This window comes from Pogona vitticeps, chromosome 2 (assembly GCF_051106095.1).
Source record: "Pogona vitticeps strain Pit_001003342236 chromosome 2, PviZW2.1, whole genome shotgun sequence".
In the NCBI taxonomy this organism is placed as follows: Eukaryota; Metazoa; Chordata; class Lepidosauria; order Squamata; family Agamidae; genus Pogona; species Pogona vitticeps.
The window spans coordinates 123,836,045-123,848,626 of NC_135784.1; the positions used below are offsets into that span (position 1 = coordinate 123,836,045).

General features: G+C 44.9%; 1 protein-coding gene across 2 annotated transcripts in view; it reads left to right on the forward strand.

Moving 5' to 3' along the window:
• Positions 1–803: 803 nt before the first annotated feature.
• Positions 804–12,582, forward strand: part of ADGRE5 (adhesion G protein-coupled receptor E5) — a 66,087-nt gene continuing 54,308 nt past the window's right edge. For both annotated transcript variants that reach the window (XM_020800368.3, XM_072990331.2), the window contains exon 1: positions 804–942. In XM_020800368.3, coding sequence (XP_020656027.3) covers positions 909–942 — 34 coding nt within the window. In that variant the 5' untranslated portion in view covers positions 804–908. The remainder of the gene's footprint in view (positions 943–12,582) is intronic.

Sequence of the window (12,582 nt, forward strand, 5' to 3'; positions counted from 1 at the left end):
ATATGAATACAGGGTGGGGTGGGGGAAGCAGGATTCAGCCATCAGCTCAGCTGGCTTTTGTACCAGGGATGGGAGGGGTGCCTTCTTCTTCAGCACCTCAGGCAGCAGGAAAACTTGGGCTGCCTCTGAATGTCCCTGGTTTCATAGACAGACTACCAGGGCCATAATTTGTCATCACATGCCAGATTCTTTCAGCCCCTCCCTGATCAAAAAAAAAGGTTGCTAGCTCTGAACCCCTCAGACTGACAGCCCCTCCCCCTTCAACACCTGTGCCTCCGGTTCCTGTGAGTTTCGCGGCACCCATGCTTGGTGGAACAAAACCCGAAATTTGAGGCACAGAAGGATGGCAGAGATATTGAGAGGTGCCACAAGTAATTTCCTGGGAGCTAATGCTCTTTCCCGAATGCGCTAACTTTCTTGTATTGTATTGTATCGCATCATGTTGTACTATACTGGAACGAGAGGTCGAATTCTCATCCCCACCGAAGGGAAGCCCGGACTTTCCTCGCATGTGGTACGTGAGGGCCGCTTCCACGAGGAGAAATTCATACCCGTGCTCGGTTTCACTTGATCCTGATTTCTCACGAGAAACCGGCTCTGCAGGTGAAGGCAAGCCCGACTGAGCCCGCCTTTTCCCATCCCGCTCCCGCCAAGGCAGCCGATGTCAAGGAGAGAGAGCTCGGTGGGAGGCAGCTTTGGCCAGAGCCCCGCCGTCGTTGTTGCCCCCCCCCACACACACACACACACTCGCTTTCCGCTGCCCGGCACCAACTCCGCTGGGCGGGTCCTGGCGGGAGGGAGGGAGAGGCCGCCCTTCCCCTTCTCACTCGCGCTCCCTCCGGCACTGGGTGGCTGGGCGCCACGAGCCTCCGGGACCCTCTGGATTGCGCCGGCGCCAGAAAAGGGAGATGAAGCCAGCCCGGTGTCTGCTCTTGGCCTTGGGTAAGTCGGCCCCCGGCCTTGGGGCGCCCGCCCGGCGCTGGAGTGCCTGGTTCGCCCGGTTCTGCCAGGCGGGCGCCTCGAAAGCTCCTGTCCGAGGCTCGGCTATTTGCCTCTCGTGCGGAAGCTAGTGGGGCGGGTGGGAGTGGGGACCCGTCTGGATCCCCAGGGATCTGCGGCTACTCTGACGGCAAAGTCGATCCCGGCGGGCACCGGCCGTGATTTTCCCAGTCTCGAGAGTGGGATTAACTTTGAAGAAACTTTGTTCGGCCACTTTCCCAAACGCTATTCGCTGCTCTCAGTGCTGGTGCCCCTCTTCTTTCCTTCCTTCCTTCCTTGTACCTGGACTCAGACATTAAAACGTTGTAGCACTAACCGAAGCCAGAGGACGCCTTGTCTCTGGGGATCGGAATAATCCTTGGAGCAACGAAACTGTCTCGAAGCACCTTCCGACACTCCCGTGACTGTCGCCTCCAGTAGCGGGAATAAACCTGTTACCAGGGGCGCCTCTGTCAAAAGGCAGGTTCGCGCGTCGCCTTCTGCAGCTGCCCCGGCGACACGGGCGCAAAGGGCCGGCAGCTTCGGAGAAGGTTCCTTGCCCGCTGGTCCTTTGCCTTCCCCAAATGCCCGCTTGCCTCTTCGGGAAAATAAAGCAAGCCCAGCTGCTTTTCTCCTGGAGGGGATGAGAAATGTGTGAAAGCGGGGTGGGTGGGTGGGATGGATGAAAGCAGGTAGGGACGCGTGATTTTGGGGACAGCAAGCGGCCGGGAAGAGCGAGAGATCTCCTCTTTCTCCCACGCGCCCGCCGCCCTCCCCCATCCTGCTTACAAGAAGGGTGACAGGATCATTTCTCCGGCTTTGAACGCACGAAGAAGGAGCGGCAGGATCGTGCCCGTCGGCCGAGCTGCGCGCCCGGCGACCGTGAGAAAAAGCCCCGCCGCGCTAGAAAGGGCGCCTCGGCTCCGAGCGGGAGAAAGTCCCCGGGGCGACTCGGAATTCCCCTCGCGCGCAGGGCCGGAGGTCGCCGCGCGCAGCCTGAAGCGCCTTCCCTGGGGCTCCGGAAACAGCCTTGCAACAGCTGAGCGGGGGCTTCGCCTTCCTCCTCCTCCTCCTCCTCCTCCTCCTCCTCCTCCTCTGGGGCGCCGGGCTTCCGCTCCGCGGCCACCAGCTGCCTTCCTTCCAGAGCAGCCCGGGCCAGGGAGAGGGCTGAGGCCTATAGGCGAGTGGCAGCAGGGCGTTATTAGTAGGAGAGGATATGGGGTGTGCCCCTCTGTCCCCAGCGTGGCAGGAGCCCGGGTGGCTGCACCCTCTTGGGCCTTTGTCGCCACTTCCCTCCCTACTGCTGGCATGTCGCCCCCAGCTTGCCACTCGGCTGGAGGGCTGCGGGAGACTCCCCGCAACCCACCTCTTGCACACTGGCCCACGGGACTCAGGTGAACTTTTTTCTATGTAGATATACATGCAACAGTGTAGTGGTAAATGTGGAAGCACAGGGCCTCGTTGTGACAGTCCCCATAGCCACCTCGCCCCATAAGGAGCCCACTGGATCCCTCCTCTTCAGGGAGTCTTGTCTTTTAGTAAAGCTCATGGCTCTAAATTGCCCATTCAAGATTAAGCCACCTTCAGATTCTTTGTGCTACAGCAGGGCTAGCTTGCAGTAATATACTATTCTTGGAAAAATTAATTTCTCTCCCAACTGGCTCCAGCAAACCACTGTATGCTTAAGATTGTGCTGTCATTTGCCCAGCCAAGATTGCCTAGTTCAGTGGTTCTTAACGTGGGCGATAATGCCCCCCAGGGGGCGATTTCATTTTTAAGGGGGGCAGTAGAATGAAAAGGGGCGGTGTGGGGGCGCTGGAGCTAAAGGGGGGCGGTAGGGGGGCGCTGGAGCAAGCCAAACCTGTGAAGATGGCTGCAGCCTTTTTACAGTATGCATGAATATATATTTTCCTCCAATCTTAATTTAGTTTCAGAGTTTTGGTCTTGAAATTTTTAGTTCCTGCATTGCGGTTTGTTTTTATGCCCTTTTTATATTTCTTTTTGCGCCTTAAAATTCACTTGCAACTAAATTATTAAATGTTACTTTTTTGGGGCATTTCATTCTCTTGGAATTGAATTTTGTTTTCAGGGGTCATTGGATTTAAGTGTCTAAATAAATAAATAAATAAATAAATACATACATAAATAAACAAACAAACAAACAAACAAACAAACAAGATATCATCACCGTGGGGAGGGGGGCGATGAGAACTTCCTCAATGGCTCAAGGGGGCGTTTCTTTCAAAAAGGTTAAGAACCACTGGCCTAGTTCATGCCTTGTGAACCTCTATAATAACCCTGGAGATTTGCAATGTGGTTGGAAATGTAGGAAACACATTGAATGGTGTGATTCTGGCTCAGACTTGTGCCGGATCAGAAAATGTGTTCCTGATTAATGGCAAAAATGAAACAAGGTTGTTCTGGGTTTTTTGGGCTCTTTGGCCATGTTGTGAAGGTTGTTCTTCCTGACGTTTTGCCAGTTTCTGTGGCCGGCATCTTCAGAGGACAGCAACCAGTACAGGTTGCTGTCCTCTGAAGATGCCAGCCACAGAGACTGGTGAAACGTCAGGAAGAACAACATTCACAACACGGCCAAAGAACCCGAAAAACCCAGAACAACCATTAGATCCCGGCCGTGAAAGCCTTCGCGAAAAAAGAAACATATTTCTAATTTTTAAAAAAAATTTCCTCAGGACAACAGTAAATTATTAATATAAATTGTAACCACTCATTTGTTCAACTTTTTAAAAAGTGATTTTAGGCTCTATAATAGGATCTGGTAAAGTCTTCTACTGTATATAGTAAAATACTGTAAGACTTAACTTAGAATGTGAATTTAATTATGGCAAGGACACATGTTATTTAAATCCATTATGCAAAATAGAAAAGTCAATTAACTGTTTGCAAGGTGTGAAATCCTGTGGTGGTTTTGTGAAAGATAGCTGAGAGTGATTGCACTACTACAGAGTGGGCACTCAGTCTTTGCTGATTGCTTTTCCTTTAGCTGTTGTGCATCTTCCTGGGAGTTGGGGAAATCCCGCAGAGTAGTGTGGGAATTACAGCCCAAGTGACTGTTTGTGTGCAGGGGTGGGTGGGTGTATGATATCTGGAAACTGGATGCCCTTCCTCCTTTCCATTATTATAAAACTGCCAATTGTGCATACAGATCAAAATATATAAATACACATGCTTCTGGGAACAGGCAGTCTTAAAACTTGAAATGAGGCAAAGAGTAGTGATACAAATCATGAGCAAGTCTGGTTCGGAAAATTAATTCTCTCCCTCTCCCTCTCTCTCCCTCCCTCTCTGTCAAGGGAAAACATTGTAAATAGAAATAAAATACTGTTTAGAAAATATTGTATGGAAATAAATGCTCGCAGTCAGATCGCTAGATTTAAGGCACAAGTTGAAACATGGGCATAACTCCATGACTCTGCCTGGCATAGCACAGAGCTATGAAACGAAAAGAGAAAACTACAGAGATGAAACACACAGTTCTCCTTTAAAAACAGCAATGACTTATCTGCTGTATGTTTAGCAAAGGCTGCAATACCTATACTGTATGCACCTATTTAGGAATTCGGCGGGGGGGGGGCGTCTGATTTGGTATGTACAGAGCTTGCACCATAACTCTTATTTTTACTTCTTGTTTTTGGACCACCCTGAAACTAGCCTCACTTCTGGTATTCTCTACTTTCTCCCATTTCCATTTCCTTCAAAAGAGAATTTAAAATCCTCCTCCTGCTGCCTAGGAGGTAAGGCTAGCTCTAGGAAAAAAAGAACATCCTTGAAGAGGAATGTCTTTGGAGTCTACCCTGCTTCCCCATGGTCAGCTTAGAGGGTTTTTTAAAATAATAATATTTTTTGTTGTGTCTTAAGGGTTCTGCTGTTGTTGTTTTTTTGCTTCAAATGAGTGTTATCAAATTGAAACTTTAAAGGGAATAAACCTCGAAGCTGTTTTGCTGGATGTTTTTGTTCATAGTTAGGACTAAAACAACCTGTAGAATTTTAACAATAACAAAGGGGCTAAAAGCATTTGCTGTAATTTTTTTTTGCCCCAGCTCACTGCCAACAGTACAATGAACAGAGTTGCCAAGCTCAGCTTGGCACCCACTTCACCTTGGTGCCTAGGAATGGGAACAACTCGTTCGCCTGCCCTAAAGCAGACTGTCCTGGGAGCTGCAGTTCTATGTGCTGCCCTTTGTGGATGAAAAGACTAAGGTGGTTGAGACCTTCTTTTCTAAAACACCCATGGCATTTTGCAGCTCTTTGCTACTCTTTTTTGCACCCTTTGGAATAAGCTGTTGGATTTCTGTCACTGAACCAAATTTGGAAATGTATCACTTTTCCTGGTAACCTGTTTAGAGTTGACTGTTCGTTTGTTTTTGTTTTTTACCTATGCAAAACTTAGTACACCATGTTCATGTTCACTGTGGCCATTTCTCTTTTAATGTGTCTTTTTAAGATTTGTAGTTTGCTTCTGTTGTTCCTGAATACAGTACTGGGTGAATACAGCATGGTGGAGAATGTGTTGTGTAAATTTGAACCTATTTGTATAGATTATTCTTGGGGTGCAATCATGTACGCACATACCAGGAAGTAAACTTTTCCTGGTGGACTCATAACTGAGAAGGCATGTAAAATATTGAGCTTTATATAACTAGCAGACAATAGCAATAGTAAAAAAATAGATGGTGAAAGTTTTTAGATCTGGAAAAATGTCAGCTGTCAAAGTTCTGTTTGTCACCACTGTAAAGACACAGGAAGCCTTTTCTGGGCAGGAGCAGTTGTAATCCCTTAGACCTCAATATGTTTCCAAGAGAGAAGCTGGCAGTCCTGTTTTTCTGTACCGGTCCCTACTCCTTCGCCATCCTGTTCTCAGGGTATTGCCTGTAGTCTTGGAATACGTCATAAGGCAGTTGAGGGGGTCCATGACACAAGCTGGGAAGAATTTCTTCTTCACTTTTCAGAAGTATTTTGATATTTCTCATGTTGATGACTGAAGTGGAATTTCACATTCTTTGACCCTAGTTGGTTTTGTCCGTTAAGTGGGATGGGTGACGTCAGCCATATTCCAGGAAGGGTTGGGTTTCATCAGTGCACAGAGCAAATGTGTCCCCAAAGTTCCAGTCCTGTAGACATCTTGTTATATAGGCTAAGACCCAGCTCTGACCGTGGCACAGTTTCTGTAGGAACGGCTATTGATCAAGATGTTTCATGCAGGAAAAACCCATAAAATAGATGCCATTGCTGATCGTAGCCACATAGTCAAAAATATATATGGGGACCTATTTCCACATGGCTTATAATTCCAGTGAACAAGATTGTTGTTGCGGTTGAAAACTTAAGAATACAGTATCTTAACGTAGGGTAGCCATAGTCACTATAGCAAATCTGGCAATTAAGACTCACGAGGATGTATCTGTAAAATATGCTACAATAACGTCTGGACTCTGCTGATAAACAATCGGAACTGATTAGATTTTAAGTTTATAGATTCTACTTTGGTTTCTAAAAGCACTATCTTGATCTCTCTGCAAGGTACACAGGGCTTGTTTCTGTACATGGATTTTGTATATCTGATACTTGAAAAGCACATGCCACCCTTCTATAGCTCATCATAAGCTAAGAAAGGGTGAGTCGTAGGCAACATTCAAACAGCCACAGCTTTATAATCTGATAGACAGTACTGTATGTGTGCAGTTCTTTGCTTCTTTCTTAATGGTACAAGCAAACCAACCAAACAGCTGGGAGGTCTTCAGCTAACTACATTATGTAATTTCATTTGAACTTGAATATGATGGTTACCCAGTCCAGAACAAGTCTCTGTTTCAAGCTGATTCAATATTTTGACTTGTTATGAAGTTGATAACCATAGTTCTCCTGTTCAGCTTATGAAAAACTATGGTTAAGTAAAGGCTTCTTGGTTTAATCCTGACTGGGAAAAGTTATTTTCATGGGCTGAAACATGCAGAGTTCTTCACCAGCAGAGGGAATGGTCTTATTGATTCTTAGGAATGGTCATTGAAAAAAGGTGTGTGTTTTTTCCTGCTGAAATCTTCTGTACACAGAGGAAAGTCTTGTTTGTATTTTGTTTTTTAATGTTAAGTTATGATAACCTGAAGTGACACTAAGGATCACTTTTGTAATTGGCCCTGTTTGTACTCATGGGGAGGGGGGGCAAGGTGTATGGAACTGTTTCCATCTTATATTGGATTGCACTAAACCCCTGACAGATAGGAGGTCTGGGCGGGTCTGGTGAAAATTAAAAAACAGTGAGGTAATAGTATTTGAGGCTCAGGATTTTCCTATTAGGAACACAATTTCCTGTATTTAAGAATGAAATCCAGAAATCACAAATTTGTTGGAAGACAAGGAGACTGAATTGGATTTGTTGCTAGTCTTGGAAACTGAAAGCAGCTCTCAAGACTGCTTTGTCTTACTACAAGATGTGAGCAGGTTTGTCAACTGAACAGAAAAACCTAGGGATTCCCATTTCCACACCCAATAGATAAACACATACATGTTTGTTCTTAAGGCATAGCTATAGCAGCCAGAAGATAAGTTGGTAAACCTAAAAATGAGATGATGTATGTATAGCATCATGAGCTGGGAATCAGTTTTATGAGAATCCGGTGCTGTGGTTGCTATTGTATTGAACGCAAATGTTGCCTGTCTGAATATAAGGCATATAGGCTGCTCCTTATTGGTTTCCTATTTACAAGAGCAGAGAATTCCACTTGAGATTCGATATAAGGGACGAGCATGCTATTTTCAGCACCTGGACTGACACGCTGGCTCCCCTGGAATGTTCAGGCCCTGGGACAGCAGCGGTGCCTCATCATCATGGCCCACACGTCGGAGAATGTGAGGAAGGGGCAAAGTGTTCCAAACTTTTACTGGAAAGCAGTTGTTGACCTGTCTGACTATTTATGTTGCCTTTATAGCTATAATAAAGAATATATCACCTCTAGCTTGCAGAGTCTGCACACAGCAGCTTGAAGTGTACTGATAAAAAAAACACCACTTGGTAGAGTTAAAATTTACATTTTCCTTTATCTGTGTTTTGTCCCAACAGTTGATAGTAAAACAATCACTTGCGCTTTTGGTTAAAGCATTAAATAACGTTTACTATTTATAAACATATGTAAAATGTAACACATAGTGCTTAGACATATGGCATTTGTCATACATGTTCTTGTGTTATAATTGACAGATATAATTTTCTCCAGCAAAATAACTAACTCTCAGCCTAATACTATTATGTTTGTAAGCCCTATCTGGCCCTATTAAATTCTGTCAGTTACATTTTTAACCTTGCAAGCCCTATTACATATTTCAGTCCCTGTCACTGTTAAATGCTTGGTTTCTCTCTTAGACACATATTTTCCTAGTGCCTATTTTATCATGTTTTTAACGGTCCCTATCTTAGCCTATCATATGTTAGACCCTATCACTGTCTGACCTTATCACATGTTTGTAAATGTCCCTATCTGACACCTGTTTTGTACTGGTCTAAGTCACTTATTGTCTAGGACCCTGTCTGATAGACGTCTAAACTGACAACTGTCTTTTATAGCTGCCTGGCTGAATCCAGACACATTCTGATCAGTTTGAATGCTATGCTGTGCTTGAAAACACAACAGTCTTATCTTTCTTGCAAACATATACAGTATTTAAAGAGACATTTACACATATACATTTTGTGCTGTATAATTATGTTTACCAATATTTTCATGGGTACCACTGCAAAAGATTTGTTCTAATTTAAGACTGTTGCAGATTCATGATGGGTTCCCCTACCTGGATTCAATCTCTGTGCTGCTGCTGCAGTGATTTCTAGATCATTTGTTGTATAGTGAGCTCGAGATCTATAGGAAGCCCTCTAAAATGTATTCTAATTAATTAATTAATTAATTAATAATGTGTCCTCAAACTGATTCCAACTTAATGGTGATCCTGCCAAGGTTTTCTAGATTTAAAGGACTCAGAAAAGGTTTACCAGTTCCATCTTCTTGTGGTTTCCTGGAATCATGCTGATTGTCCAAGACTACGCCTTAATATTGGATTAAATATGTGAAATACAATAGTATTAGAGAATGATTAGTCTCAACTGCTGATACAGCTACTCATGTGGAGCTCAAACCTTGTATAAATTCAACTTACCACATTTAGGTGAGGGTTGTCAGTAATGCCAGACCTTTAGATAGTGTAAATTGGACTAATTACACTAAATTCAGGCAAAGACCTTCCTCTTCAGGCGGGTCTTGGGTCCCCTATGGGGAAAAGGTGAGCAGTAAACTAACTAACTAACTAACTAACTAACTAACTAACTAACTAACTAACTAACTAACTAACTAACTAACTAACTAACTAACTAACTAACTAACTAACTAACTAACTAACTAACTGTTTTTCCACTTGGAAGCTATGATTATGTACAGAAGATAATAGCTAATGAATCCCAGTAATGCTCTTTCCTACCATTGTTACAAGGAGATTTGCCTTTCCATAGCTTGTTTGTAAAATAATTAAGCATGAGATTTCTAGTTAGTGTAGGGTTATGATGCCTTCCACTGGGTGCTTGGTTGCTCCTGCAAAAGTAGTTCTCTCTATTGTTCTCTTTCTAGAACTCTGCTGAAAATGGGCTGTGGGTGGGTGCGTGCGTGGGTGGGTGGGGGAAGTACCGTGGTTATTTCTGCTTTCTTCTCATCATTCAGCTCAGGAAATGAATCAGCCTTGCCAAGTCAGATTGCACAGTGATTCCCACTGCTGTGGCTCTCCTCTGCCCTTCCGTTTGCTCCAGCTGCTGCCTAACTTTTGGTGGCTAATTTAAGAGCTCTGTGTGCTTTTAAAATGAATGATAATATGGCTAAACTAGAACTTCTGATCAAGCAGCAAGATACACACTTTCTTGTCTACCACACTGCTCTCCCTTTGCCCAACAGGATGTCTCTGCCCTTCGCATTTGTCAGCAGAGCCAATTCTTATTTTACCTGGTCAGTTTATTTTAAAGCAAGAGGTTTTGAAAAGTCCATGGGTCTGTTACCTGTTCTGCTGTGTGAAGCCCAATTGGAGACCATTCACGCACACACCCCGCCGAGAGCTTAAGTCCCACTGTGTTTGGTGGGGTTTACATAACTACCCAATAAGGCCTGCAGTGTGACAAGAGGAGTCATTGTTTCATGGAACAGATAGAATGACAAACTATATACAGAAATGTCTTGACAGCCGTTGTTCCTTTAAAAAAGAAAGTAAAAGAAACTCTGTGTGTGGAAGAGAAAGTGCAAATTTAGTAAAGGGCAGTTTTGAGCAGAGAATCGGTGAAAAGGAAGCAGGTGCTCAACGCGTCATCTGGTTACCATCTTCCACGTTTTGCTTGTTGGCAAAAAAAGTTCTCAAAGTGGCTTGCATACAATAAAAATAAGACAGATGTTGTTCGATACCTGTTCATTTCAGCTTCAGTTAGTATGGTTGGTGGTCAGGGATGATGGGAGTTGTGGTCTGACAGCATCTGGAAAGCCACAGATTTTCCACCTGGGTGTGAAAGACGCAACACAAAGGGAACGAAGGATGTGAGCACAGGCATCTGGGGCATTAAACAGTAGGTTAGGATGATGAGCAGGAAACAGTAAGAAAGGAGTGATGAATACCAGCCTCATGGAGCAGCTTTAGCAGGAGGTCCGAATGAATGCTCTGTTACTCCCCATCTCATCTTCCTCTAGTGCAGCTTGTAGGAGTATGTGCATGACACTGGGAAGATTGCTTTTTCTGATGTTTATGTGAGTAGTAGACTGAGCTTCACCTGCTACATTTCTGTGTTTCTGGGGGCTGCTGAAAAGAAAGAAAATGAGACTGCCTTCTACTCTGTATTTTCTAAGTTACTGTGAGAGCACAGAGATCACACATCCCTCCCCTGAATGAGTTATAACTCTATAAGCAGTAATTAGTGGGTGAAACTTTTGCCGCCATTGAGATTCAGTGACTGTAAGAATCTGTAGCAGTTTATTCAGTTTTGTACCAGCTTAAAAATAAAAAAATCACAACTCCGTTTTTATAAAAGGTCAGTTCAAATTATAGGCTCCATAATTAGCATGGACAGGCCAGACAGGACACAGTGCAATCTAAAATGCACAGAAACACAGTCTTGGTTTAAAAAAACAACAATTAACTTTGAGGGCCAGTTTCTTCCCATATAAAATGTGGATACAGTGGTGCCTTGCTTAACGAGCGCACTGTTGAACGACGAATCCGCATAACGAGGAGGTTTTTGCGATCGCAAACGTGATTGCATACTGATGGCCCCTATAGGCGAAAATCGCTCTGCGATGATTGGTAAGTGTTTCGCTTACCGATCTTCGCATTGCGATGCCCGGGAATCAGCTGATCAGCGGTTCCAAAATGGCCGCCGGAAGCCCCAAAATGGCAGCAAGCAGCGTTTTTGCGCCCTGCCCTCACTTACCGAGGGCGCGAAAATGCCTGTGCTATGGAGAAATTTCGCTGAACGGTAAGTTTGGGGCCTATTGGAACGCATTAAATGAAGTTTAATGTGTTCCAATGGGTTTTTACTTCCCGTACAGCGATGTTTCGCCATAGCAACGGTTAATCCGGAACGGATTAACCTCGCTATGTGGAGTACCACTATAGAGGATAATTCTTGTACATGAAAAAGCCCATACAAGTAACTGTACTGTTTCTTTGGTGGTAAGTAGAGGAGATTATCTAATCTTCACACTGTTAGGGAGTAGCCTGGGTAAGTGGGGCTCGTCAGCCATGGAAGGCAGCCCTTCTAGGAGAAGGAAAACTGATTCCAAACCTTCACTGCCTTGTGGCTATATCCACTGATGGAAAAGGCTTCAGGAGTTAACCTCGAGGCAGAACCCAGAGCCGGAGTCCCAGATTTCGTGCCGTTCTGGCAACTCCTGCAACGTCGCTGGAACCAGTTGTATTGGCTCTTGCCTTTCCTTTGGACTATTTCAGTGACATGGAGAGGGGGATTTGCTGCTTGGGTAACACCCAATCTTCCTTATTATTTTACCCAGGCTTCGTGCTCTGGAGAGGACACTCCAGCTTCACATACAGTGTTGAAATAACACAGGAAGTAGCAGTTACCAGTTATAAGTCTTTGCTTGATTGGTGCAGAACATGACTCCAGGGGCTGCTTCTGATGGTGGGAGAGGGCATTGCACTTCACTAGGTAGCTACTGCCCACCTTAAGCTGGGCAGCCCCCAACCAGTAAGGTGCTGCCTCGGCATAGTCTGTGAACCTCATGGGGTTCGTGGGGTTTAGGGTGAAAGCCGACAAGCAGATTGATAACCCTGCACCATGCAACAATCGTAAGAAAACTTCTGCCCTAAAGTTGGGCACCTGGAATGTTCGGACAATGACCCCTGGCTTTTCTGATGACCTGCAGGAAACAGATGATGTGTGCAAGACAGCTGTTATCGACATGGAACTGAGTAGGCTGCAGATGGACATTGTTGCCCTGCAAGAGATGAGATTGCGAGACTCAGGATCTGTCAAATAAAAAAACTTCTCATTCTTCTGGCAAGGGAAACCATTGAATGAGACCAGGGAATATGGTGTTGGCTTTGCAGTCAGAA